Source organism: Salmo salar, chromosome ssa17, assembly GCF_905237065.1.
Source record: "Salmo salar chromosome ssa17, Ssal_v3.1, whole genome shotgun sequence".
Taxonomy (NCBI): domain Eukaryota; kingdom Metazoa; phylum Chordata; class Actinopteri; order Salmoniformes; family Salmonidae; genus Salmo; species Salmo salar.
The window spans coordinates 5,451,791-5,476,620 of record NC_059458.1 but is presented as its reverse complement, the minus strand read 5'-3'; the positions used below and the strand labels follow the sequence as shown (position 1 = coordinate 5,476,620).

The window sequence follows — 24,830 nt, the reverse complement described above, 5'->3', positions numbered from 1 at the left end:
AAGTCCTGGGAGTGCATTCTGACGAAGAACAGCAAAGGTAATCCAATTTTTCTTATAGTAAATATGAGTTTGAGGGCCAAACTTGGTGGGCGTCAAAATAGCTAGCCCGTGATGGCGAGCTATATACTCAGAATATTGCAAAATGTGATTTTTGCCGAAAAGCTATTTTAAAATCGGACATGGCGATTGCATAAAGGAGTTCTGTATCTATAATTCTTAAAATAATTTGTTTTTTGTTAACGTTTATCGTGAGTAATTTAGTAAATTCCCTGGAAGTTTGCGGTGGGTATGCTAGTTCTGAACGTCACATGCTAATGTAAAAAGCTGGTTTGATATAAATATGAACTTGATTGAACAAAACATGCATGTATTGTATAACATAATGTCCTAGGAGTGTCATCTGATGAAGATCATCAAAGATTAGTGGTGAATTTAGCTGTGGTTTGGGTTCATGTGACATTATATGCTAGCTTGAAAAATGGGTGTCTGATTATTTCTGGCTGGGTACTCTGCTGACATAATCTAATGTTTTGTTTTCTTTGTAAAGCCTTTTTGAAATCGGACAGTGTGGTTAGATTAACGAGAGTCTTGTCTTTAAAATGGTGTAAAATAGTCATATGTTTGAGAAATTGAAGTAATAGCATTTCTAAGGTATTTGAATGTCGCACCACGGGATTCCACTGGCTGTTGAGTAGGTTGGACGATTTCATCCCACATACCCTAGAGAGGTTAAAGAGGTGGGGTTTCAGGTGTCTCCGGAAGGTGGTGATTGACTCCGCTGTCCTGGCGTCGTGAGGGAGCTTGTTCCCGCTAAGCGGGAACTGTGCTTCCGCAGAGGATTGGGGGCCAGCAGGCCAGAGGTCAATGAACGCAGTGCCCTTGTTTGGGTGTAGAGACTGATCAGAGCCTGAAGGTTCCCCTCACAGCTCCGTAGGCAAGCACCATGGTCTTGAAGCAGATGCGAGCTTCAACTGGAAGCCAGTGGATTGTGCGGAGGAGCGGGGTGACGTGAGAGAACTTGGGAAGGTTGAACACCAGACGGGCTACGGCGTTCTGGATGAGTTGTAGGGGTTTAATGGCACAGGCAGGGAGCCCCGCCAACAGCGAGTTGCAGTAATCCAGACGGGAGATGACAAGTGCCTGGATTAGGACCTGCGCCGCTTCCTGTGTGAGGCAGGGTCGTACTCTGCGAATGTTGTAGAGCATGAACCTACAGGATCGGGTCACCGCCTTGATGTTAGCGGAGAACAACAGGGTGTTGTCCAGGGTCACGCCAAGGCTCTTAGCACTCTGGGAGGAGGACACAATGGAGTTGTCAACCGTGATGGCGAGATCATGGTCCTTCCCCGGGAGGAAGAGCAGCTCCGTCTTGCCGAGGTTCAGCTTGAGGTGGTGATATGTCTGCCAGAGATGCGATTCGCCACCTGGTTATCAGAAGGGGGAAAGGAGAAGATTAATTGTGTGTCTGCGTAGCAATGATAGGAGAGACCATGTGAGGATATGACAGAGCCAAGTGACTTGGTGTATAGCGAGAATAGGAGAGGGCCTAGAACTGAGCCCTGATGGACACCAGTGGTGAGAGCACGTGGTGTGGAGACGGATTCTCGCCATGCCACCTGGTAGGAGTGACCTGTCAGGTAGAACGCAATCCAAGAGTGAGCCTGCTCCAGAGATGCCCAACTCGGAGAGGGTGGAGAGGAGGATCTGATGGTTCACAGTATCAAAAGCAGCAGATGGGTCTAGAAGGATGAGAGAGAGTTAGCTTTAGCAGTGCGGAGAGCCTCCGTGACACAGAGAAGAGCAGTCTCAGTTGAATGACCAGTCTTGAAACCTGACTGATTTGGATCAAGAAGGTCATTCTGAGAGAGATAGCAGGAGCTGGCCAAGAGTTTTGGAGAGAAAAGAAAGAAGGGATACTGGTCTGTAGTTGTTGACATCGGAGGGATCGAGTGTAGGTTTTTTGAGATGGGGTGCAACTCTCGCTCTCTTGAAGACGGAAGGGACGTAGCCAGCGGTCAAGGATGAGTTGATGAGCGGGGTGAGGTAAGGGAGAAGGTCTCCGGAAATGGTCTGGAGAAGAGGAGGGGATAGGTTCAAGCGGGCAGGTTGTTGGGCTGCCGGCCGTCACAAGTCGCAAGATTTCATCTGGAGAGAGAGGGGAGAAAGAGGTCAAAGCATAGGGTAGGGCAATGTGAGCAGGACCAGCGGTGTTGTTTGACTTAACAAACGAGGATCGGATGTTGTCAACCTTCTTTTCAAAATGGTTGACGAAGTCATCCGCAGAGAGGGGGGGGGGGGGGGTTCAGGAGGGAGGAGAAGGTGGCAAAGAGCTTCCTAGGGTTAGAGGCAGAATTTAGAGTGGTAGAAAGTGGCTTTAGCAGCAGAAACAGGAGGAAAATGTAGAGAGGGTTGAATGAAAAGATGCCAGGTCCGCACGGAGGCTAGTTTTCCTCCATTTCCGCTAGGCTGCCCGGAGCCCTGTTCTGTGAGCTCGCAATGAGTCGTCAAGCCACGGAGCAGGAGGGGATGACCGAGCCGGCCCGGGAGGATAGGGGACATAGAGTCAAAGGATGCAGAAAGGGAGGAGAGGAGGGTTTAGGAGGCAGAGTCAGGAGATTGGTTGGAGAAGGATTGAGCAGAGGGAAGAGATGATAGGATGGAAGAGGAGAGAGTAGCAGGAGAGAGAACGAAGGTTGTGACGGCGCAATACCATCTGAGTAGGGGCAGAGTGAGTAGTGTTGGAGGAGAGCGAGAGGGAAAAGGATACAAGGTAGTGGTCGGAGACCTGGAGGGGAGTTGCAGTGAGATTAGTAGAAGAACAGCGTCTAGTAAAGATGAGGTCAAGCGTATTGCCTGCCTTGTGAGTAGGGGGGGGACGGTGAGAGGGTGAGGTCAAAAGAGGAGAGGAGTGGAAAGGAGGCAGAGAGAAATTAGTCAAAGGTAGACGTAGGGAGGTTAAAGTAACCCAGAACTGTGAGGGGTGAGCCATCCTCAGGAAAGGAACTTATCAAGGCGTCAAGCTCATTGATGAACTCTAAGGGAACCTGGAGGGCGATAGATGATAAGGATGTTAAGCTTGAATGGGCTAGTGACTGTGACAGCATGGAATTCAAAGGAGGCGATAGACAGATGGGTCAGGGGAGAAAGAGAGAATGTCCACTTGGGAGAGATGAGGATTCCAGTGCCACCACCCCGCTGACCAGATGCTCTCGGGGTATGCGAGAACACGTGGTCAGACGAGGAGAGAGCAGTAGGAGTAGCAGTGTTTTCTGTGGTAATCCATGTTTCCTTCAGTGCCAAGAAGTCGAGGGACTGGAGGGTAGCATAGGCTGAGATGAACTCTGCCTTGTTGGCCGCAGACCGGCAGTTCCAGAGGCTGCCGGAGACCTGGAACTTCACGTGGGTTTTGCGCGCTGGGACCACCAGGTTAGAGTGGCAGCGGGCCACGCGGTGTGAAGCGTTTGTATGGCCTGTGCAGAGGGGAGAGAACAGAGATAGACAGACACATAGTGGAGAGGCTACGCTAATGCAAAGGAGATTGGAATGAAAATTAACTAAACAACTGGGGAAGCGAGAGAGCAGGGCCTCCCTCACTAACCATTCAATGAAACACTCAAATATAACTTTTCCAACTTCCACTTTAAAAATTATAATTGATGTTAACTACAGTGGTTCAATGTTTCCAGGAATAGGCTCAAACTTAGTTCATTCAGCTAGATAACTTGGTACAGTATTCTTCCGTGAAACCCACCCAGTGCACCGTATCCTATGACGCCGTAGCTAACTAGCATGCTAGCATCCAATAACACACGGTTAGCACCAATACTTGGTTACAACAAACTACCAATGGATGATTGGCAGAACCTCATTATAGAACATGTTATTGAACGTGTGACTAGTGGTACCTCGGGGGGGGGGGGGGGTCAGGACATCAATGCATCGTTCAGCCATTTTGGTTCTCTTGCTCATGGTAGAGCATCTTTACTTGTCTGGTGGTGGGCAGCAGCATCTGGAAGACAGGAGGGGGCAGCGTTTGCTGGAGGAGCTGCTCGGGTTGCCTGTACACAGCAATGACAACATAGTTTGCTGATGGATGAAACACAAAATAGATTAGTTGCAGAGCACACTGTCAGGTCAGGGGCAAAATAGCTCAAATAGAAAATGCTTTTCTTCCCAGAATAACTTGGGTAGCCTTCAAATCAGACAACAGGAACTCCAAAAAATCTGACTGGTTCCAGTCCATATCATAGATCATCTGCCGCCTTACAGAATCTCTGTTACTGTCCAACGAAAGCTTGACTTGCAATAAACAAAATGTCATAAACAAGAATTCAGTGGGGAGGATCGTACTACAACAATTATTCGATTTTATTCCACTGTGGGCACTACCATGCCGTAGAGTGGTCCTTATGTTGAGGGAGTTTGATTAACCTCTTAAATCTAGATGTTCCGCTAGCGGAACACCGCTCCAATATCCAATGATAGGGCGTGGCGCGAATTACAAATTCCTCGAAAATCCAAAAACTTCAATTTTTCAAACATATGACTATTTTACACCATTTTAAAGACAAGACTCTCGTTAATCTAACCACACTGTCCGATTTCAAAAAGGCTTTACAACGAAAGCAAAACATTAGATTATGTCAGCAGAGTACCCAGCCAGAAATAATCAGACACCCATTTTTCAAGCTAGCATATAATGTCACAAAAACCCAAACCACAGCTAAATGCAGCACTAACCTTTGATGATCTTCATCAGATGACAACCCTAGGACATTATGTTATACATGCATGTTTTGTTCAATCAAGTTCATATTTATATCAAAAACCAGCTTTTTACATTAGCATGTGACGTTCAGAACTAGCATTCCCACTGAACACTTCCGGTGAATTTACTAAATTACTCACGATAAACGTTCACAAAAACCAATTATTTTAAGAATTATAGATGCAGAACTCCTTTATGCAATCGCGGTGTCCGATTTTAAAATAGCTTTTTGGTGAAAGCACATTTTGCAATATTCTAAGTACATAGCCCAGCCATCACGGGCTAGCTATTTAGACACCCAGCAAGTTTAGCCTTCACCAAAATCAGATTTACTATTACAAAAGTTTGATTACCTTTGTTGTCTTCGTCAGAATGCACTCCCAGGACTGCTACTTCAATAACAAATGTTGGTTTGGTCCAAAATAATCCATCGTTATATCCAAATAGCGGCGTTTTGTTCGTGCGTTCCAGACACTATCCGAAATGGTAAATCAGGGTTGCGAGCATGGCGCAATTCGTGACAAAAAAAATCGAAATATTCCATTACCGTACTTCAAAGCATGTTAACCGCTGTTTAAAATCCATTTTTATGCCATTTTTCTCGTAAAAAAGCGATAATATTCCGACCGGGAATCTCCGTTTAGGTAAACAGACAAAGGAAAACAAAGCATTCGGTCGACGCGGGCACGAGCCTGAGTCTCACAGTACTGTAACCAGCCACTACCCAAACGCGCTACTTTGTTTCAGCCAGAGCCTGCAAAGCCACGATTCAGCTTTTTGCCGCCTTCTGAGAGCCCATGTGAGCCGTAGGAAGTGTCACGTAACAGCAGAGATCCTTTGTAATGGATAGAGATAATCAAGAAGGGGAAGAAATGGTCAGACAGGGTACTTCCTATACAGAATCTTCTCAGGTTTTGACCTGCCATTTGAGTTCTGTTATACTCACAGACACCATTCAAACAGTTTTAGAAACTTTGGAGTGTTTTCTATCCAAAGCCAATAATTATATGCATATTCTAGTTACTGGGCAGGAGTAGTAACCAGATTAAATCGGGTACGTTTTTTTATCCAGCCGTGTCAATACTGCCCCCTAGCCCTAACAGGTTAAAGCCTGTGTAAAGTTCATTTGTTTCAATGTACCGGTAGGCACCTGCGGCTTATAGACATGTGCGGCTTATTTATGTTCAAAATAATATATCTTTTTTAATTCAGTGGGTGCGGCTTATATTCAGGTACGCTCAATAGTCCGGAAATTACGGTAGTCAGTGTAGGGTGGGTGATAAAATTTCTAGCGCTAGAATCCACTTATAGAAATTTGAGAAATGGAGCCAAACGTGCTATTTCTGTTTCTCCTGTCTTAGGAGTGAGTGATTTGGTCAGTATTAATTTCTAGAGCGAGGGCATAGATCCAGCAATGTTAGAAATTTGAGGATCGATCTATTTGTTGATCGGGCTGGAGTATTATTTATCTGTCAATTGCGCTTAGACAGCGTGGATAGTGCACAGGCATCTCTCTTTATGTTACCACGCGTTCTGGTAATATAGTGCTAGCAAAGAAGAATGCCGACTGGGTTGAATGTGAGACGTCACTAGTAAACCCCCTTCCCATAGTGTAAAGGATCCTATGTTGTGCTTGAAAGTGAACAAAGTAGGATTAGCTTGCACGAGATGCTAAAGCTAACAAAGGGAGAGCAGACATTTTGTTTTCCCCCTTTATTCACACAGCAACACTGTATGCCTTAGGAAATGGAAGTTCCGCCTCCTCGGGACTTCCATTTGAATTCAGCTTTCTGCGATAAGTGACCCCTGATCGGGGGTCACTGGTCTGTGTGACACCCAGCGTTGTCTCACTTTTGTAACAAGGGGTCACACTTATGGTATCCAGCCAATATTTACTGATTTGGATATCGTTGTCTTGTTCAATTTAACTAAGAAGCTAAAATTGTCAGACTTACATTTCAGGTGGATCATTTGGATAAGGTCCAAACGGATTTCTTCCCCAGAGACTATTTAAACATTCCACATTAACCTAGTGACAGCATTGCTTTCAGGTTAATTACAGTTAATTCCCAAATAGCCTATACAGGTATGATTAATTAACATTGATTAGTCAATGAAATTTGCTTTTGCAAATTCATTCATGTTCAACTCCCCCATTACTGATCCAGTATTTATGGTTCATTAACGTCTTTAAATAGATTAACATAGTCTTTGCAGCTTCCACCTACTCAAAAAGACGTACTTTATAAACATTATTTTAACATTTTTTTATGTGCAAGCTATCAGAGGAGTGGTTCCCAGTCTCCTGCTAATTAGTGAACTCTCACTGATTGATCACTGACCTCAGCAGTGATACAAACCCTAACTATGCTATTAGCGGAAAAACACTCTCCATAATCAATCATCGGACGCAGGCATTGTAAAGGTTCTCTCCACTTTAGCCTTTATGTATCGCCATCAAAGATTGGCATCGGTCTAGTACCCCAATGCATTCACTACTGTAAGTCGCTCTGGATAAGAGCATCTGCTAAATGACTAAAATGTAAATGTTAAAACACCATATCGATACAGCTAGCATGCCCGAAAGTGAATGTTGCCAGCAACACAGGCAACCTCTTCTGCCACACATTACCAAAAACCTGCCCACTGTTTGACAATCAATACAGGTTGAAAACGATATGAGGAAAATTAAATGGCAAAATGAAGCATTGCGATTGATTTATCGAATTTGAAGTTGAATTTTGACAGTCTTGAACCACAGAGTATGGATGGAAAAGCATTGTTAATTGCCAATTTGTCACAAGGAAATTAAATGGCTAACATTTGAAATACTTTGTCATTTAATCATTTACATTATATTTTTAAATGTCAGTGGATAGTACCATGGAAATGGAATATCAAACACAAATTGCTATTTCTTTTTCAAATGGTCAGACATTATGCATACTCAATCATGAATATTATAATGCGATAGCTTTTGCATTTCAATTTTAATTTTATCACACATGCATACCCATTTACGAAAATGAAATGCACACATGATATTGATTTATCATTCTCCCATTTACATTTCCAATTGAGTTTAGTCAGCTAAATGCTTCCTTATCTAAATACTTTCTTCTTTGTTTTTTAAATTCTGACAACTGAGCAAAGTAAAATTATAAATATTTAGGAAATGTCGGCGCTGATGTTGGAGTTCTTTTTAATGTACAAAATCAAACGCCGTTGGCCTATGGCAGTTCTAGTGTTAAAACTGGCCTTAAAACCCTTCTCTTTAGGAAAGCCTTCTCTTAGTTTTAGTTGTGTTCCTTGTCTGTTGTAGTGTCAACTGTGTTCTTTGTCAGTGGCCCTGTCTAGTTGGTCTCATTTTGTCTACATCTCGTTTTTATTTATTTTATTGCACTCACTGCATTGTTTTTCAATGAAAAGCTTATTATAAATGATTGTTAATAGTATTAACTACAATTGGATACACGCATCTTAATTTCTCTCACAACCAGTTTCCCTAGAAGTAGCAGAACTCGCAAGAATAAATGTTTTTATCGATAGAATGAATGCATCAAATTGGATGTCTACTTTATATATATATAAAAAAAAAACTCTAGTGGGTCACCATTGTAAGACAATTGTCATATCCTTTTGTTAGTCCTGTCGGGAAGATGGCAATGCAGCTGGTTGCTGCTCAGATGATGTCAATGGTGTGGAATGGTCCTACCACCAGCCAGCAACTGATGAAGATGAGCACAGTAAGCAACAGTGTTTGTTACATAATGGAAACAGTGTTTGAATGTACTTTCATTTGGAAGTTATTCTAGTATCAAGATTGGCATAGATCCTCAGAGGAGCTCACAACCTTTCCAAATAAAGTTTTCATGGATTAACACATCTAGACAGATTGTACATTTTCTAGATCGTAGATTTCCAATTATTTGCTTTTAGGATGTTGGTGTGCGAATGGGTACTCTGTTAATCTCTTGATGTGATGTGTCTCAGGGTTACCGCACAGCCTCTCCGATGCCCCGTGTCCAGACAGATGTATCACTTCCCCCTCTGAAGAACCTGGCACCCCCAGATAGCCGGGTTAAGGAGCGTCTCTTTGTGGTCTTCAGCCCTGCACCTCTTCCCATGGACGTCCTGGAAGATGTCTTCTGGTATGGAAGAACTTAAAATGGCTAAACTGAGTCCTTCAGTTCACAATCCCAAGGAGTCCTTGCTCTGATAACAATACATTATTTGAAGGTCTTATAAATTGCTGCTTATCAACATTATTTTAATATTTGTAAACCTTCAAGTTAATTAAATGCATGTATAAAGCCTGGTGTTCATGGTTTATATAGGATTAGGACTATCATTAGTCTTGTCCACCAGGCGGCTCGCTCTTTGTCGAACTGTCTGGATCCTGAGAGCCTCAGATAGCGACTTAGACAAAGCCTATGACAGGAGCGGGGAAAATTCCTCCGGCTGGATTTTAATTGACTGATCTCTGTCCATCACCATCTAGCATACAACTTCGGAAAGTATTCAGACCACTTTACTTTTTCCACATTTTGTTACGCTACAGCGTTATTTTAAAATGGATATAAAATGTAAAAATCCTCAATCTACACACAATATCCCATAATGCCAAAGTGAAAACGAGATTCTCTGGTCTGATGAAACCACGATTGAACTCTTTGGCCTGAATGCCAAGCGTCACGTCTAGAGGAAACCTGGCACCATCCCTACGGTGAAGCATGGTGGTGGCAGCATCATGCTGTGGGGGATGTTTTTCATCAGCAGAGACTGGGAGACTAGTCCGGATCGAGGGAAAGATGAATGGTGCAAAGTACAGAAAGCTCCTTGATGAAAACCTGCTCAGGACCTCAGACTGTGGCAAATGTTCACCTTCCAACAGGACAACAACCCTATGCACACAGCTTAGGAGTGGCTTCAGGACAAGTCTGAATGTCTTTGAGTGGCCCAGCCAGAGCACGGAATTGAACCCAAATGAACATCTCTGGAGAGACCTGAAAATAGCTTAGCAGCGATGCACCCAATCCAACCTGGGGCGGCAGGTAGCCTGGTGGTTAGAGCGTTGGACTTGTAACCGAAAGGTTGCAAGATCAAATCCCCGAGCTGACAAGGTAAAAATCGGTCATTCTGCCCCTAAACAAGGCACTGTTGGCCGTCATTGAAAATAAGAATTTGTTCTTAACTGACTTGCCTAGTTAAATAAAGGTAAAATTAAATAAACCTGAGAGAGCTTGAGAGGAGGCATGAGGACTGCAGATGTGGCCAGAGACAGCGGCTCATCTTGACATGACCCTCCAGCATGACAATGCCACCAGCCATACCGCTCGTTCTGTGCGTGATTTCCTGCAAGACAGGAATGTCAGTGTTCTGCCATGGCCAGCGAAGAGCCCGGATCTCAATCCCATTGAGCACGTATGGGACCTGTTGTATCGGAGGGCTAGGGCCATTCCCCCCCAGAAATGTCCAGGAACTTCCAGGTGCCTTGGTGGAAGAGTGGGGTAACATCTCACAGCAAGAACTGGCAAATCTAGTGCAGTCCATGAGGAGGAGATGCACTGCAGTACTTAATGCAGCTGGTGGCCACAGCAGATATTGATTTACTTTAGATTTTGCCCCCCCCGAGTACAGGCCTCGGTGTATCGCTCATTCCTTTGACGATAAACGCGAATCCGACCATCACCCCAGGTGAGACAAAACCGCGACTAGTCAGTGAAGAGCACTTTTTACCAGTCCTGGCTGGTCCAGCGACGGTGGGTTTGTGCCCATAGGCGATGTTGTTGCCAGTGATGTCTGGTGAGGAGGACCTGCCTTACAACAGGCCTACAAGCCCTCAGTCCAGCCTCTCTCAGCCTATTGCAGACAGTCTGAGCACAGATGGAGGTATTGTGCGTTCCTGGTGGAACTCGGGCAGTTGTTGCTATCCTGTACTTGTCCCGCAGGTGTGATGTTCGGATGTACCAATCCTGTGCAGGTGTTACACGTGGTCTGCCACTGTGAGAACGATCAGCTGTCTGTCCTGTCTCCCTGTAGCACTGTCTTACAGTACGGACATTGCAATTTATTGCCCTGGCCACATCTGCAGTCCTCATCCCTCCTTGCAGCATGCCTAAGGCACGTTCACGCAGATGAGCAGGGACCCTGGGCATCTTTCTTTTTGGTGTTTTTCAGAGTCATGTGAAAGGCTGCTTTAGTGTCGTAAGTTTCCATAGCTGTGACCTTAATTGCCTACCGTCTGGAAGCTGTTAGTGTCTTAACAACCGTTCCACAGGTGCATGTTTATTATGGTTCATTGAACAAGCATGGGAAACAGTTTTTAAATCCTTGATAATGAAGATCTGTGAAGTTCTTTGGAGTTTTACTAATTATCTTTGAAAGACAGGTCCTGAAAAATGAACGTTTCTTTTTTTGCTGAGTTTATAACATCCTCAACTCTTCTTGGAAGGCTTTCCACTGGATGTTGGAACTTTGTTGCGGGTGTCACGTCCTGACCAGCAGAGGGAGCAATTGTATTAGTTTTGGTCAGGACGTGGCAGGGTTTTTGTGTGTTAAGTGTTGTTGGTGATTGGACTCCCAATTGAAGGCAGGTGTGTTGAGTTGCCTTTGATTGGGAGTCCTATATAGTAGTGTGTTTTTCTTTGGGGTTGTGGGTAGTTGTTTTTGCACTGCGTTTTGTGAGCCTGCAAAACGGTTCCTGTTGTCGTGAGTACTGTTTATTGTTTTCCCTGTGGATGCTTTGCGTGTTTTCATTAACCTCTTACATCTAGACGTTCCGCTAGCGGAACACCTGCTCCAATTTCAAATGATAATATTCCGACCGGGAATATCCATTTAGCTAAACAGAGGAAGGAAAACAAAGTTTTCGTCGACGCGGGCACGAGCCTGAGTCTCACAGTACTGTAACCAGCCACTACCCAAACGCGCTACTTTGTTTCAGCCAGAGCCTGCAAAGCCACGATTCAGCATTTTACCGCCTTCTGAGAACCTATGGCAGCCGTAGGAAGTGTCACGGGACAGCTAAGATCCTCACTCTTCAATAAACAGAGACAAGAAGAACGACACCTTCTCAGACAGGCCACTTCCTGCATGAAATCTTCAGGTTTTTGCCTGCCATATGAGTTCTGTTATACTCACAGACACCATTCAAACAGTTTTAGAAACTTTAGGGTGTTTTCTATCCAAAGCCAATAATTATATGCATATTCTAGTTACTGGGCAGGAGTAGTAACCAGATTAAATCGGGTACGTTTTTTATCCAGCCGTGAAAATACTGCCCCCTAGCCATAACAGGTTAAAAGAATATGAGTATCCACATACCCGCTGCACCTTGGTCTTCTCTCCACTGCGACACATGTGACAGCGGGGACTTGCTTCCATTCAGCCACAAGCATTAGTGAGGTTGGGCACTGATGCTGGGTGATTAGACTTGGCTTGCAGTCGGCGTTCCAATTCATCCCAAAGGTGTTCGATAAGGTTGAGGTCAGGGCTCTGTGCATGCCAGTCAAGTTCTTCCACACCGATCTTGACAAACCATTTCTGTATGGACCTCGCTTTGTGCATGAGGGCGTTGTCATGCTGAAACAGGAAAGAGCCTTCCCCACACTGTTGCCATAAAGTTGGAAGCACAGAATCATCTAGAATGTCATTGTGTGCTGTAGTGTTAAGATTTCCTTTCACTAGAACTAAGGGGCCTAGCTCAAACCATTTAAAAAAAAACTGCCCTAAACAATTATTCCTCCTCCACCCAACACTATGTGATGGATATATAAACATTATGGACAGCATGTGGATATAGCATATCTGAAGAATATGTGGATACAATGGGAGATGTACAGCAATAGTTGAATAGGATGTACTAGAACACATTATATACATATGAAATGGATAAAACGGTATGTAAATATTTTTAAAGTGACCAGTGTTCCATGTACATGGAGCAGCAGCCTCTAAGGTGCAGGGATGAGTACCTGGGTTGTAGCCAGCTAATGACTAAGTTCAGGGCAGGGTACTGGGTGGAAGCCGGCTAGAGATGGCTATTTAAAAACCTTGAGATAGAAGCTGTTTTTCACTCTCGGTCCCAGCTTTGATGCACCTGTACTGACCTCTCCTTCTGGATGATACCGGGGTGAACAGGCCGTGGCTCGGGTGTCTGAGGTCCATTATTCCTCCACCAAACTTTACGGTTGGCACTATGCATTGGGGTAGGAAGCGTTCTCCTGACATCTGCCAGATAGTGAAGCGTGATTTATCACTCCAGAGAACCCGTTTCCACTGTTCTGGAGTCCAATGGAGGCGAGCTTTACACCATTCCAGCTGACGCTTGGCATTGCGCATGATGATCTTAGGCTTGCTCGGCCATGGAAACCCATTTTATGAATCACCCGACGAACCGTTCTTGTGCTGACGTTGCTTCCAGAGGCAGTTTGGAACTCTGTAGTGAGTTTTGCAACTGAGGACAGATTATTTTTATGCACTACACCACTTGGCGGTCCAGTTATGTGAGCTTGTGTGGCCTACCGCTGAGCTGTTGCTCCTAGACGTTTCCACTTAACAATAACAGCACTTAAAGTTGACCGGACAGCTCTATCAGGGCAGAAATTTGACTTGTTGGAAAGTTGGCACCCTATGGGCTCTTCAGTAAGGCCATTCTACTGCCAATGTTTGTCTATGGAGATTGCATAGCTGTGTGCTTGATTTTCTACACCGGTCAGCAACCGGTGTGCCTGAATAGACGAATCCAGTCATTTTGAAGGGGTGTATATATAGTGTATACGTGTGATCGTATACAAATGTAAGCAAGGTTTGAAAAGATTGTTTTAGTGAAATATTATGTTTGATCTTCTTGCGGTCAATTTGCAGTCTACAAATTATTTTTCATTATGTTCCGTGGCCCCTTACCATCCGCTTAGTAAAAAATAGTCCCGCGACTGAATCTAGTTGATGATCCCTGCCTTATAACCTATGAATGTGGATTTCAATGAGTGAGGGGCTCGCAAACTCAATCAAATTGGTCTTCACAAATATAATATGATCTCTGTGATGGAACATTTGTATTTGTTTTGAAATCCTATCCAACTGCGTGGCCTTGGTTAGTGTCCACTCTGAGATTGGAAAGTTACCCGGTCGAGGTTCGATACCCGGTTCGATACCCGGTCGAGTCATAGCAAAGTCTCTAAAATATGGGACCTGATGCCTCACTTTTTGGCACTGAGCATTAAGGAGATGGATTGGGGGTAATTGGGGGTAAGGCCCTGTGACAGACTATTGTCCTGTCCAGGGCGTGTAATTGTACACCAAGCTGCCTCACGCTACAGGACATAGGCTCCTGTCCCTATGGGCCGTTCTGGCTCACTGTAGGAGGCTCTCTCTCACCTAGACTTTGGAACCTTGCTCCCTTAGTCGCAGGGCATCACACACTGTTTCCAGGCTCTGGAGGCGGTAGAAATTAACCCGGGGACGAGGTCACGACTGTACATGGTTTAAACATACACGCACACACACTGACTAATGTCCATAAATACAGTGGGGGGGGAAAAGTATTTGATCCCCTGCTGATTTTGTACGTTTGCCCACTGACAAAGAAAGGATCAATCTATAATTTTAATGGTAGGTTTATTTGAACAGTGAGAGACAGAATAACAACAACAAAAATCCAGAAAAACGCATGTCAGAAATGTTATAAATTGATTTGCATTTTATTGAGGGAAATAAGTATTTGACCCCCTCTCAATCAGAAAGATTTCTGGCTCCCAGGTGTCTTTTATACAGGTAACGAGCTGAGATTAGGAGCACACTCTTAAAGGGAGTGCTCCTAACCGCAGCTTGTTACCTGTAAAAAAGACACCTGTCCACAGAAGCAATCAATCAGATTCCAAACTCTCCGCCATGGCCAAGACCAAAGAGCTCTCCAAGGATGTCAGGGACAAGATTGTAGACCTACACAAGGCTGGAATGGGCTACAAGAACATCGCCAAGCAGCTTGGTGAGAAGGTGATAACATTTGGTGCGATTATTCGCAAATGGACGAAACACAAAAGAACTGTCAATATCCCTGGGGCTCCATGCAAGATCTCACCTCGTGGAGTTGCAATGATCATGAGAACGGTGAGGAATCAGCCCAGAACTACACGGGAGGATCTTGTCAATGATCTCAAGGCAGCTGGGACCATAGTCACCAAGAAAACAATTTGTAACACACTACGCCGTGAAGGACTGAAATCCTGCAGCGCCCACAAGGTCCTCCTGCTCAAGAATACATATACATGCCCGTCTGAAGTTTGCCAATGAACATCTGAATGATTCAGAGGACAACTGGGTGAAAGTGTTGTGGTCAGATGAGACCAAAATGGAGCTCTTTGACATCAACTCAACTCGTCATGTTTGGAGGAGAAGGAATGCCGCCAATGACCCCAAGAACACCATCTCCACCGTCAAACATGGAGGTGGAAACATTATGCTTTGGGGGTGTTTTTCTGCTAAGGGGACAGGACAACTTCACCGCATCAAAGGGACGATGGATGGGGCCATGTACCGTCAAATCTTGGGTGAGAACCTCCTTCCCTCAGCCAGGGCATTGAAAATGGATTGTGGATGGGTATTCCAGCATGACAATGACCCAAAACACATGACCAAGGCAACAAAGGAGTGGCTCAAGAAGAAGCACATTAAGGTCCTGGAGTGGCCTAGCCAGTCTCCAGACCTTAATCCCATAGAAAATCTGTGGAGGGAGCTGAAGGTTCGAGTTGCCAAACGTCAGCCTCGAAACCTTAATGACTTGGAGAAGATCTGCAAAGAGGAGTGGGAAAAATCCCTCCTGAGATGTGTGCAAACCTGATGGCCAACTACAAGAAACGTCTGACCTCTGTGATTACCAACAAGGGTTTTGCCACCAAGTACTAAGTCATGTTTTGCAGAGGGGTCAAATACTTATTTCCCTCATTAAAATGCAAATCATTTTATAACATGCGTTTTGACATGCGTTTTTCTGGATTTTTGTTGTTGTTATTCTGTCTCTCACTGTTCAAATAAACCTACTATTAAAATGATAGACTGATCATTTCTTTGTAAGTGGGCAAACGTACAAAATCAGCAGGGGATCAAATACTTTTTTCCCCCACTGTACATACAATATTTAATTACCTAATGGTTAACAAACTATTTCATAATGTTTTCTAAGCAATCAGGCCTAATAAAGTACTTACTGATGGTTCTTTCTGCAGTCGATTTGGTTCCCTTGTGGAGGTGCACCTCGTGCCTGGGAGGAACGTAGGCTACATGAAGTATGCAGAGAAAGAGAGTGCGGGCGACGCTATGGCTGCCTTGCATGGTAAAATGGTGAACGGAGTGAGGATGAAGGTGATGCTGGCTGACCCGCCCAGGGAACCAAGGGAGGAGTCCCACAAGCGCCCGCGGACATACTAGCCAATTCCTAGGTAAAAGAGGTAAGTCCGTTTCGAAGTTAAGATTAATGTATTTTGTTAATGCTAAATTAACATTGTTAACCCTAACCCTTAAATTCTTAATTTTGTAAACCTTTTTCAATTATATTTTCTTAATTATGCATGTGTATGTATTCCACTCTGACTAAAACTGTGAAAAATTATGATAATGTACTTTAAGTGTAAGAAATTTGAAACGACCGCCTGAAATTTCAGCCTATTAAGGTGGGATGGAGTTTTGGCCTTCCTGGTGACGTCATCCAAACCTCTCTACCAATAACATCTATTTTTCTGTTTCCCACTCCCTATTCAGACCATTCACACACAGTCCTAGAATAAAAATGATTGTTGCTTGTGAAAACGCTCTTTGCTAAGAAGCTATTTTTGTTTTTCAATCAAAATGGTAAAAAATAATCACATTTAAGGTGCTTAATTGTTACCCAGAAATTATTTAATATTGAGAGATAAAATGGCTGCATTGGACCTTTTTCTTTTAAAGGATTAGTTCACTGTTTTACTACCAACTCAACATTTTTCATGTAAATTCGTGCAACGATTGTGCATTTTTCGCGAATGCATTTTTGTTAAATCAACCTCCGTTTGGCGAAGTAGGCTGTGATTCGATGATAAATTAACAGGCACCGCATTGATTATATGCAACACAGGACAAGCTAGTTAACCTAGTAATATCATCAACCATGATGTTAACTAGTGATTATGTGAAGATTGATTGTTTCTTTATAAGATAAGTTTAATGCTAGCTAGCAACTTACATTGGCTCCTTGCTGCACTCGCGTAACAGGTGGTCAGCCTGCCACACAGTTTCCTCGTGGAATGCAAGGTAATCGGAGTCCAAAAATTCTGGTTACCGATTGTTATGAAACTTGAAATCGGCCCTAATTAATCGGTCGACCTCTAGTACACATGAAATTGTGTCATTACGAACATTTTACGCAATGTTATATTCCATTTTGTGCTACTCGAGCGGTTTCCCCTACGAGCTGTGCTGCTTCTCTGTGTAGCCTGCGTAGCATAGCTTGTCGAAGAAACCGCTCTATTCCTTGCAAAATCAAACGCCACTGGCGGTTCTAGTATTAACTTCACAAACTGGTTATGTTTACACTGTGGTCTCATAGCACCATCAACTAATATGGCACATATGACACGCAAGCATTTCGCTATACCTGCAATAACATCTGCATGTGACCAATAAAACGTTACCTGAAAATTTGTAACAAAAATGGTACAATAAGCGTAATTACACACTTCCAAAAGGTAGTATTTTCTCACGGAGCGTTTGGCGTGGCCTGACTACCCAAAAGTTGACTCCCTCAGTCCAGATCAGATTGATGGCGGCTGGTAGTCACAGTTTGAATTGAGTGACAATGCCAGGGAAGGCTTTAGAAGCCACATGTCTCACTGTACCCTGAATGTTTTTGTTTCTGCAGAGGTGACCACGGACATGACAACGGACATGACTGGACATGACAACGGACATGACTGGACATACTGAGACGATGACACGACCAACTACTACAGACATTGATTTCTGTACCTTTTCGTGACATTGCCACTAGCATCAAACTTGTAAGACGTTTCTTTTCATAATGTGAGGTATGATATCAGTTAGGATTTACAGTAGTGTAGTCACAGTTAATACTACTTACGATATATACTCAAGCTTGTTCACCATGTATGTACCCTGAATTGCTCAATAAACAAAATGATAAGTTTGTCTGGTCTGTTTATCATTGATTGCATTTCACAGACACCATAATATCTCTATTATACAACGGGTGGGTCTAATCCTAAATGCTGGTTTGGTTAAAACCGCATTCCAGCCGGTGTCTATTCCACAAGTTAACACCGGCTAAATCTATGACGTTAAAATGCCTATTTACTCTGTTCAATCTGACTGCGCAATCCACTATCTCATCAGCCCAGCTAGGCAATTTATAAAGTTGATCTCCACTATAAAAAGCATCTAGACATTCTCACATTCTTTTAGGCTAACATTTCGTTTTCAGCAGCAGAATTTGTATAAACCTTGCTGTCTGTCTCCAACGTGCAACAGCTGCCCCATAGTAATGAACGAGACAGGCAGGCAGCGTTTCTCAGCCAGTCGAAATCGTGAATCGGCTGGCATAATTCTTTTGTATATATACAAAGACGTCAATTTGAAAAAAGGTAAAACGAAATGAAGTGCAGCTAGTTTGCTGTCTTGCCAGCTTCAGTTTGAAGTGATTGTGTTAACTGGGTTGTTGGCTCTCTGAACAACCGTGTCCTGACGTGAGAGCACATTTTCTATGTCAAGCGAAATTGCGCCTCATTAACACATTGTTAAATGTTACTAGAAAACAGCTTATGAAAATGCAGCTACTTTGTTGTTATTCTGGTTGCACTGTTTGACCTGACTGTAAACTATCTGTAGTTGGCTGGCTAGCAAGCAAGGGATAAGAATTTTGCCAGAACATTTAGAACGTGATGGACATTTAGAACGAATGACTGGGTGACGTGTCTATAGATACAGAACAAAAAGACTGAACGACTGGGTCGCGTCTCTGACAACCAAACCGATAGAACGACCAGCCGGCTTGGGTAGCAAGACTATATATCCTTTTCGGGCATTATCACTTAATGATAATACGCTAAGCATTCCAAGCTATGGGAGGGTCTACTCCTACAATTTTGGGCCGATTGTTCTTCATTTTATGCTCAAAAGAAGTGCGTCATCCCCTTACATCCATTAGGCTACTTTATATCCCGCTGTATTTTATTTTATTTCTGTTGACAAGGCAAAGCCTATTAAAGTGCTGGTCTAGCTACTCGGGTATAACAATCACTCCCAGATGAAGATGATTCACTTCTCGCCCAATCCATAGGAGACGTAGAGCCATTTGGACCGTGAGGCGAAAGTGGAGAGTTGACAGGAGACGTTGGGGCCCTTGCTAGTGGTTAGATGAGTGTCGTTTGGGCTGCAAAGCTCACTAGGCAAACGGCTTCTAAATACAAACTTGGGCTTTTAACGATCTAAGATGACTCTTCGTTTATTTTCTTGGTTTTTGTGTTTGGAATGGCACTGTTACTACGTGATATGATGCTGTTATAAAGCATTTGATGTAAGTGTTGGAAGGCCAAGTCTATAGAATGACTAGGCCTTATTACCCCAAATGTTCATTGACTGGACATTCCATATTACCATGGTAATTATGCGTCACAATAGTAATGTAAAAAAAAAAAAATATTCAATCCACTATGGTCTTACGTCAGCGCATTGATTCCGCCTCCACTGATTGAGAAACGAGAGCCGTGGAGGAGTGACGCTGTCTGACATGAGACAATGGCAATCCACAGTACAGTATCAACAGTCTAGGGTGGGCCCTTGCACAAAATCTTCAACAGCCTTTACCATGTTTTCATCAACTCTTAAACTAACCCTCAAATGCTTTCCAATAATGCTGTCAAATAAAGCAAGGTATATAATGTGCCACCAAACTCCTGTGATCCACAGAAAATTATAGATCAACTTTTCAAAGTGTGCACAAGATGAAAATACATGCACGCCACACATGCATACTTGCTGAGCTCTTGCACATGTTTACATGGTTCAGGACATGCTTAAGGTTATAGAAATCTGAACTCACTACCAGTGCTTTGATATGGTTATTTACTGATACTTTCCTGTGGATATATTGTCTCATTCCAACCATCAAAAGGACCAACCGCACTGACAAACAGTAAAGTAAAAACTATAATTTTATTCAACATTCTTTGTGGAAATTTTACTAACAAATGTATGGCATTAATCTCGGACTGTGAACCAGAGGTATCAGTCTCAGGCAAGGTAAAATCTAATACAACAGTGAAACCCTTTTTGTATTTTCAAGTATTGTGGTGGCAGCATCATATTATGGGGATGCTTGTCACTGGCAGGGACAGTGTTGTGTTCATGAGTGGTCCAGTCTCAGTCCTGACTCCAAACCAAATTTATGGAGCCTGACCAATTTTTGACAAAAACAATAGATCTACAGGTAGCTGCCAAAATAAAGGAAACACTTGAGTAAATGTATGGAGTCATAGCCAATTCAAAAGTCGAACGGCGCGAGCAAGATGGAACGTCATTGCACGAGTAAAAACGAGTCGAAAGAGAAGAAATGTAGTCGAGCAGAGGACGGGTTCACATTATCATGCAAGTGTGACTTTAAGCAAGCAGAACCACATTGCCATATGCAGTAAATTATTTGGAGGCCAGAGGCTTTTGTTCCCTTGAAGAAATACTTGAAGACATCCCCACAGATCTCCTCACCATTTTCCTGTTTGCTCTCCAAAATCCATTTTGCTCTTGCAACTGCTTACTATCTTTTTATACCAGGAAAGTTGTAGCCAATGAACATAGCCTGTAGCAGTCTACTGAAATGTAAATGGTCAGGTTTTTGGGCCAGTCATGGCTTGAGTGATCTCTTACCGCTTTTTTGACCACAGAAGATGAAAGGGGATGGTGAACGATGGCTGATGTAAGTTCGATTCGTTTTTCACTAGAGAAACCAACCAGCTAGCTAATCAACTGTGATTTCAAAATTGAAGGTAGTTATTTTGCCTTTTGTTAAAGCAGGCTATTAATGAGCCAAGCTAGGTTAATGTCAGTTAGCTAGAAAGCGAATTAGCTAAAGTTAGTCAGCTAACATTTAACCCTGTGGTTTAACCAAAGGTAGTTTCGTTTTCTATAGTCTCTGGTTTAACTAAGAGCATTGTAGATATGTCGAGGAAGGATTTAATAGAGGAGGAGGACTTGGAAGACCAGCATGAATGAGCGGCAGGAGAGGGGGGAGCAAGGGGCCCCAGGTTCTTGTTTCCTTTGAGGAGTTTATAAGTTTGGTTGACACACATGTTACTGAGAAATGTGATTATCATTACGACTTGATGCGGTGGTACATAGATTTAAAAAAAAAAAAAAAAATGTATAAAAAAATATTTTTCTTTAACTGAAATGTATGTAAAAAAACAAACATTTCATGGTGTGTCTAAGTTGTTACAGTATGTCTATTTGTCTCAAACATTGTTTCCCCCTGCTGGTGTCAAGGTCGGACCAGGTCTCTCATGAGATTTTATCTCAATGAGACTAACTTGAATAAATAAAGGTATACAGTTTTGCTTTGGTACTGCAGTTCAGTTTAGCTGATGCCTGGCCCAGAAAGAATAATTTCCATTGGCGGCCAGATTTGAAAATTCCTTATAAGACACTTTAGTCATCACCTTTTTGCACAAAACACCCATTGAATTATTCAGTTAATTGTTGCAGAGGCCGAAAGTATTTACTTTTTTTTTTTAAATCACACAAAGTTAATTTATATTCATCCAATGTCTGTCATGTTTTCGTTGCTGCTTGCGCTGAGTGCTAGTGCGCATGGTTCGTATAAACTGGATGCAACCTGGAATCGGCGTGAGTAGATTACCTTGAAAACAACAGTTGGACATCTTGTACACAGTCTTGAGTTCTTATTATTCCTCATTGGGGGGGCAGAATGAGAACATACAGGGAAGACCCTCACTGGGGAAGAGGGCCGTGATTGAGGGGGAGCCAAAAGGGTCAGGCTCCGAACCAAATAATAGGGAATATTTATAACCGCTAACCGCATACTTTGAGATTTAATAAGGATTTAATAACTTTAACCTTGTCAGTTTTTGTGCAATAAATGAGAATGACCTCAAATCATTTCTCTCTCCATCCCTCTTTCCATGCAGGTCCATTGTCACTAATATGTGGTGTTGAAGTTTGTCTCTACTCAGCTGACAGACAGGAGATACAGGAATCCATTCTGTTCCAAGTAGGTTACCTTGGCTCTCCTCTATACACAGCACTCTGGGGACTACTCCAAGTATTGGTATTTTATTAGGATCCCCATTAGCTGTTGCAAAAGCAGCAGCTACTCTTCCTTGGGTCCACACAAAACATGAAACAAAATACAGAATGACATAATACAGAACATCATTGGACAAGAACAGCTCAAGGACAGAACTCCATAAATTTTTTAAAAGGCGCACACTGTCTACATATCAATGCATACACAACTATCTAGGTCAAATGGGGGAGAGGCGTTGTGCCGCGAGGTGTTGCTTTCTGTTATTTGAAACCAGGTTTGCTGTTTATTTGTGCAATATGAGATGGAAGGAAGTTCCATGCAATAAGGGCTCTATATAATACTGTATGTTTTCTTGAATTTGTTCTGGATTTGGGGACTATGAAAAGACCCCTGGTGGCATGTCTGGTGGGATAAGTGTGTGTGTGTCAGAGCTGTGTGTAAGTTGACTATGCAAACAATTTGGGATTTTAAACACATGAATGTTTCTTTATAAAAAATGGTGATGTAGTCAGTCTCTCCTCAACTCTTAGCCAAGAGAGACTGGCATGCATAGTATTTATATCAGCCCTCTGATTACAATTAAGAGCAAAACGTGCTGCTCTGTTCTGGGCCAGCTGCAGGTCTTTCTTTGCAGCACTGGACCACACGACTGGACAATAATCAAGATTAAGCAATGATTTGTACTAAATACAATGCTCTTAGTTTTAGAGATGTTCAGGACCAGTTTATTACTGGCCACTCATTCCAAAACAAGACTGCAACTCTTTAAGGGTTTCAGTGACTTCATTAGCTGTTGTTGATGATGTGTATATGGTTGAATCATCAGCATACATTGACAAACATTCTTTGTTTAACGCCAGTGGCAGGTCATTGGTAAAAATAGAAACGAGTAGAGGGCCTAGAGAGCTGCCCTGCAGTACACCACACTTTACATGTTTGACATTAGAGCGTCCCACCCCTGGTACACCCTATCAACAGCAGGTGAAATATCAAGGGCGCCAAATTTGAAAACAATTAAATGTCATAATGCAAATTTCTCAAACATACAACTATCTTACACCCTTTGAAAGATAAACATCTCCTTAATCTAACCACGTCGTCCGATTTCAAAAAGGCTTTACGGCGAAAGCATAAAGTTAGATTATGTTAGGACAGTACATTGAAAATAGCTGTGTGTAATGTTTTGTCAATGCAAAGACAGGCGTCACCAAAAGCAGAAAACCAGCTAAAATTATGCACTAACCTTTGACAATCTTCATCAGATGACACTCCTAGGACATTATGTTAGAACAGAAAATGCATGTATTGTCTATCAAGTTCATATTTATATCCAAAAACAGTGTTTTACTATGGCGTTGATGTTGAGGAAATATTTTCCCTCCAATACCGCCAGTCAATCAGCACAACAAATTAAATAATTACTATTCGAAAACATTGGTAAAATATTATATTGTCATTCAAAGAATTATAGATTAATATCTCGTGAACGCAACCGCATTGCCAGATTTAAAAATAACTTTACTGGGAAATCACACTTTGCAATAATCTGAGTACTGCGCCCAGAAAAATAGGCTTTGCGATACAGACTAGGCGCCATGTTGGAGAGATCTAAAATCAAAAATACTATGTAAATATTCCCTTACCTTTGATTATCTTCATCAGATGTCACTTCCAGGTATCACAGGTCCATAACGAATGTAGTTTTGTTCGAAAAAGCTAATAATTTATGTCCAAAAAGCTCCGTATTGTTAGCGCGTCCTGTAGGCTACTCAAAAACATGAACGACGCCCGCCGGACTTGTCTTCACCAAAGAGGGAGAAAAATATATTTACGTTCATTCAAACATGTCAAACGTTGTATAGCATAAATCATTAGGGCCTTTTTCAATCAGAACTTCAATAATATTCAAGGCGGACGATTGCATTCTCTTTTAAAACGTATTGGAACGAGAGTACCCAAACATGCACTCGCGCGCCAGAGTAGTATCGGCCATCCGCTTTTGACCAACGTTCCAAGTCTCTTGTTCGGTCAGTTTTCACAGTAGAAGACTCAAACCACTTTGTAAAGACTGGTGACATCTAGTGGATGGCGTAGGAAGTGCTCAATGATTAATAAATCCCTGTGTGTTTCAATGGCATAGGCTTAACCTGTTAGGGCTAGGGGGCAGCATTTGCACGTCTGGATAAAAAAATGTACCCGATTTAATCTGGTTACTAATCCTACCCAGTAACTAGAATATGCATATACTTATTATATATGGATAGAAAACACTCTAAAGTTTCCAAAACTGTTTGAATGGTGTCTGTGAGTATAACAGAACTCATTTGGCAGGCAAAACCCTGAGACATTTTCTGACAGGAAGTGGATACCTGATGTGTTGTATTGACTTTAAACCTATCCCATTGAAAAACACAGGGGCTGAGGAATATTTTGGCACTTCCTATTGCTTCCACTAGATGTCACCAGCCTTTACAAAGTGTTTTGAGTCTTCTGGAGGGAGATCTGACCGAACAAGAGCCATGGAACGATGATGTCCCATTAGACACCTGGCGCGCGAGTTCATGTTGGGTACCCTCGTTCCAATACGTTATAAAAGAGTATGCATTCGTCCACCTTGAATATTATTCATGTTCTGGTTAACCTGTTAGGGCTAGGGGGCAGCATTGACACGGCTGGATAAAAAACATACCCGATTTAATCTGGTTACCACTCCTACTCAGTAACTAGAATATGCATATACTTATTACATATGGA

At 42.9% G+C, this 24,830-nt stretch overlaps 1 protein-coding gene across 5 annotated transcripts in view; it reads left to right on the top strand.

Moving 5' to 3' along the window:
- Positions 1-24,830, top strand: part of LOC106575066 (RNA-binding protein 45) — a 50,697-nt gene that overhangs the window by 12,039 nt on the left and 13,828 nt on the right. The window contains exons 7-10 of one of the 5 annotated variants that reach the window (XR_006759967.1): positions 8,415-8,514; positions 8,762-8,919; positions 15,997-16,209; positions 21,958-22,040. Coding sequence is in view for 3 of the 5 variants with exons in the window: in XM_014151213.1 (XP_014006688.1) it covers positions 8,415-8,514; positions 8,762-8,919; positions 15,997-16,198 (460 nt within the window). In the remaining 2 variants the exon portion in view is untranslated. Of the gene's footprint in view, positions 1-8,414; positions 8,515-8,761; positions 8,920-15,996; positions 16,219-16,431; positions 17,951-21,957; positions 22,041-24,830 lie in introns of those variants that run through there. The other 4 variants (XR_006759966.1, XM_014151213.1, XM_014151212.1 and 1 more) reach the window with 4 other exon arrangements.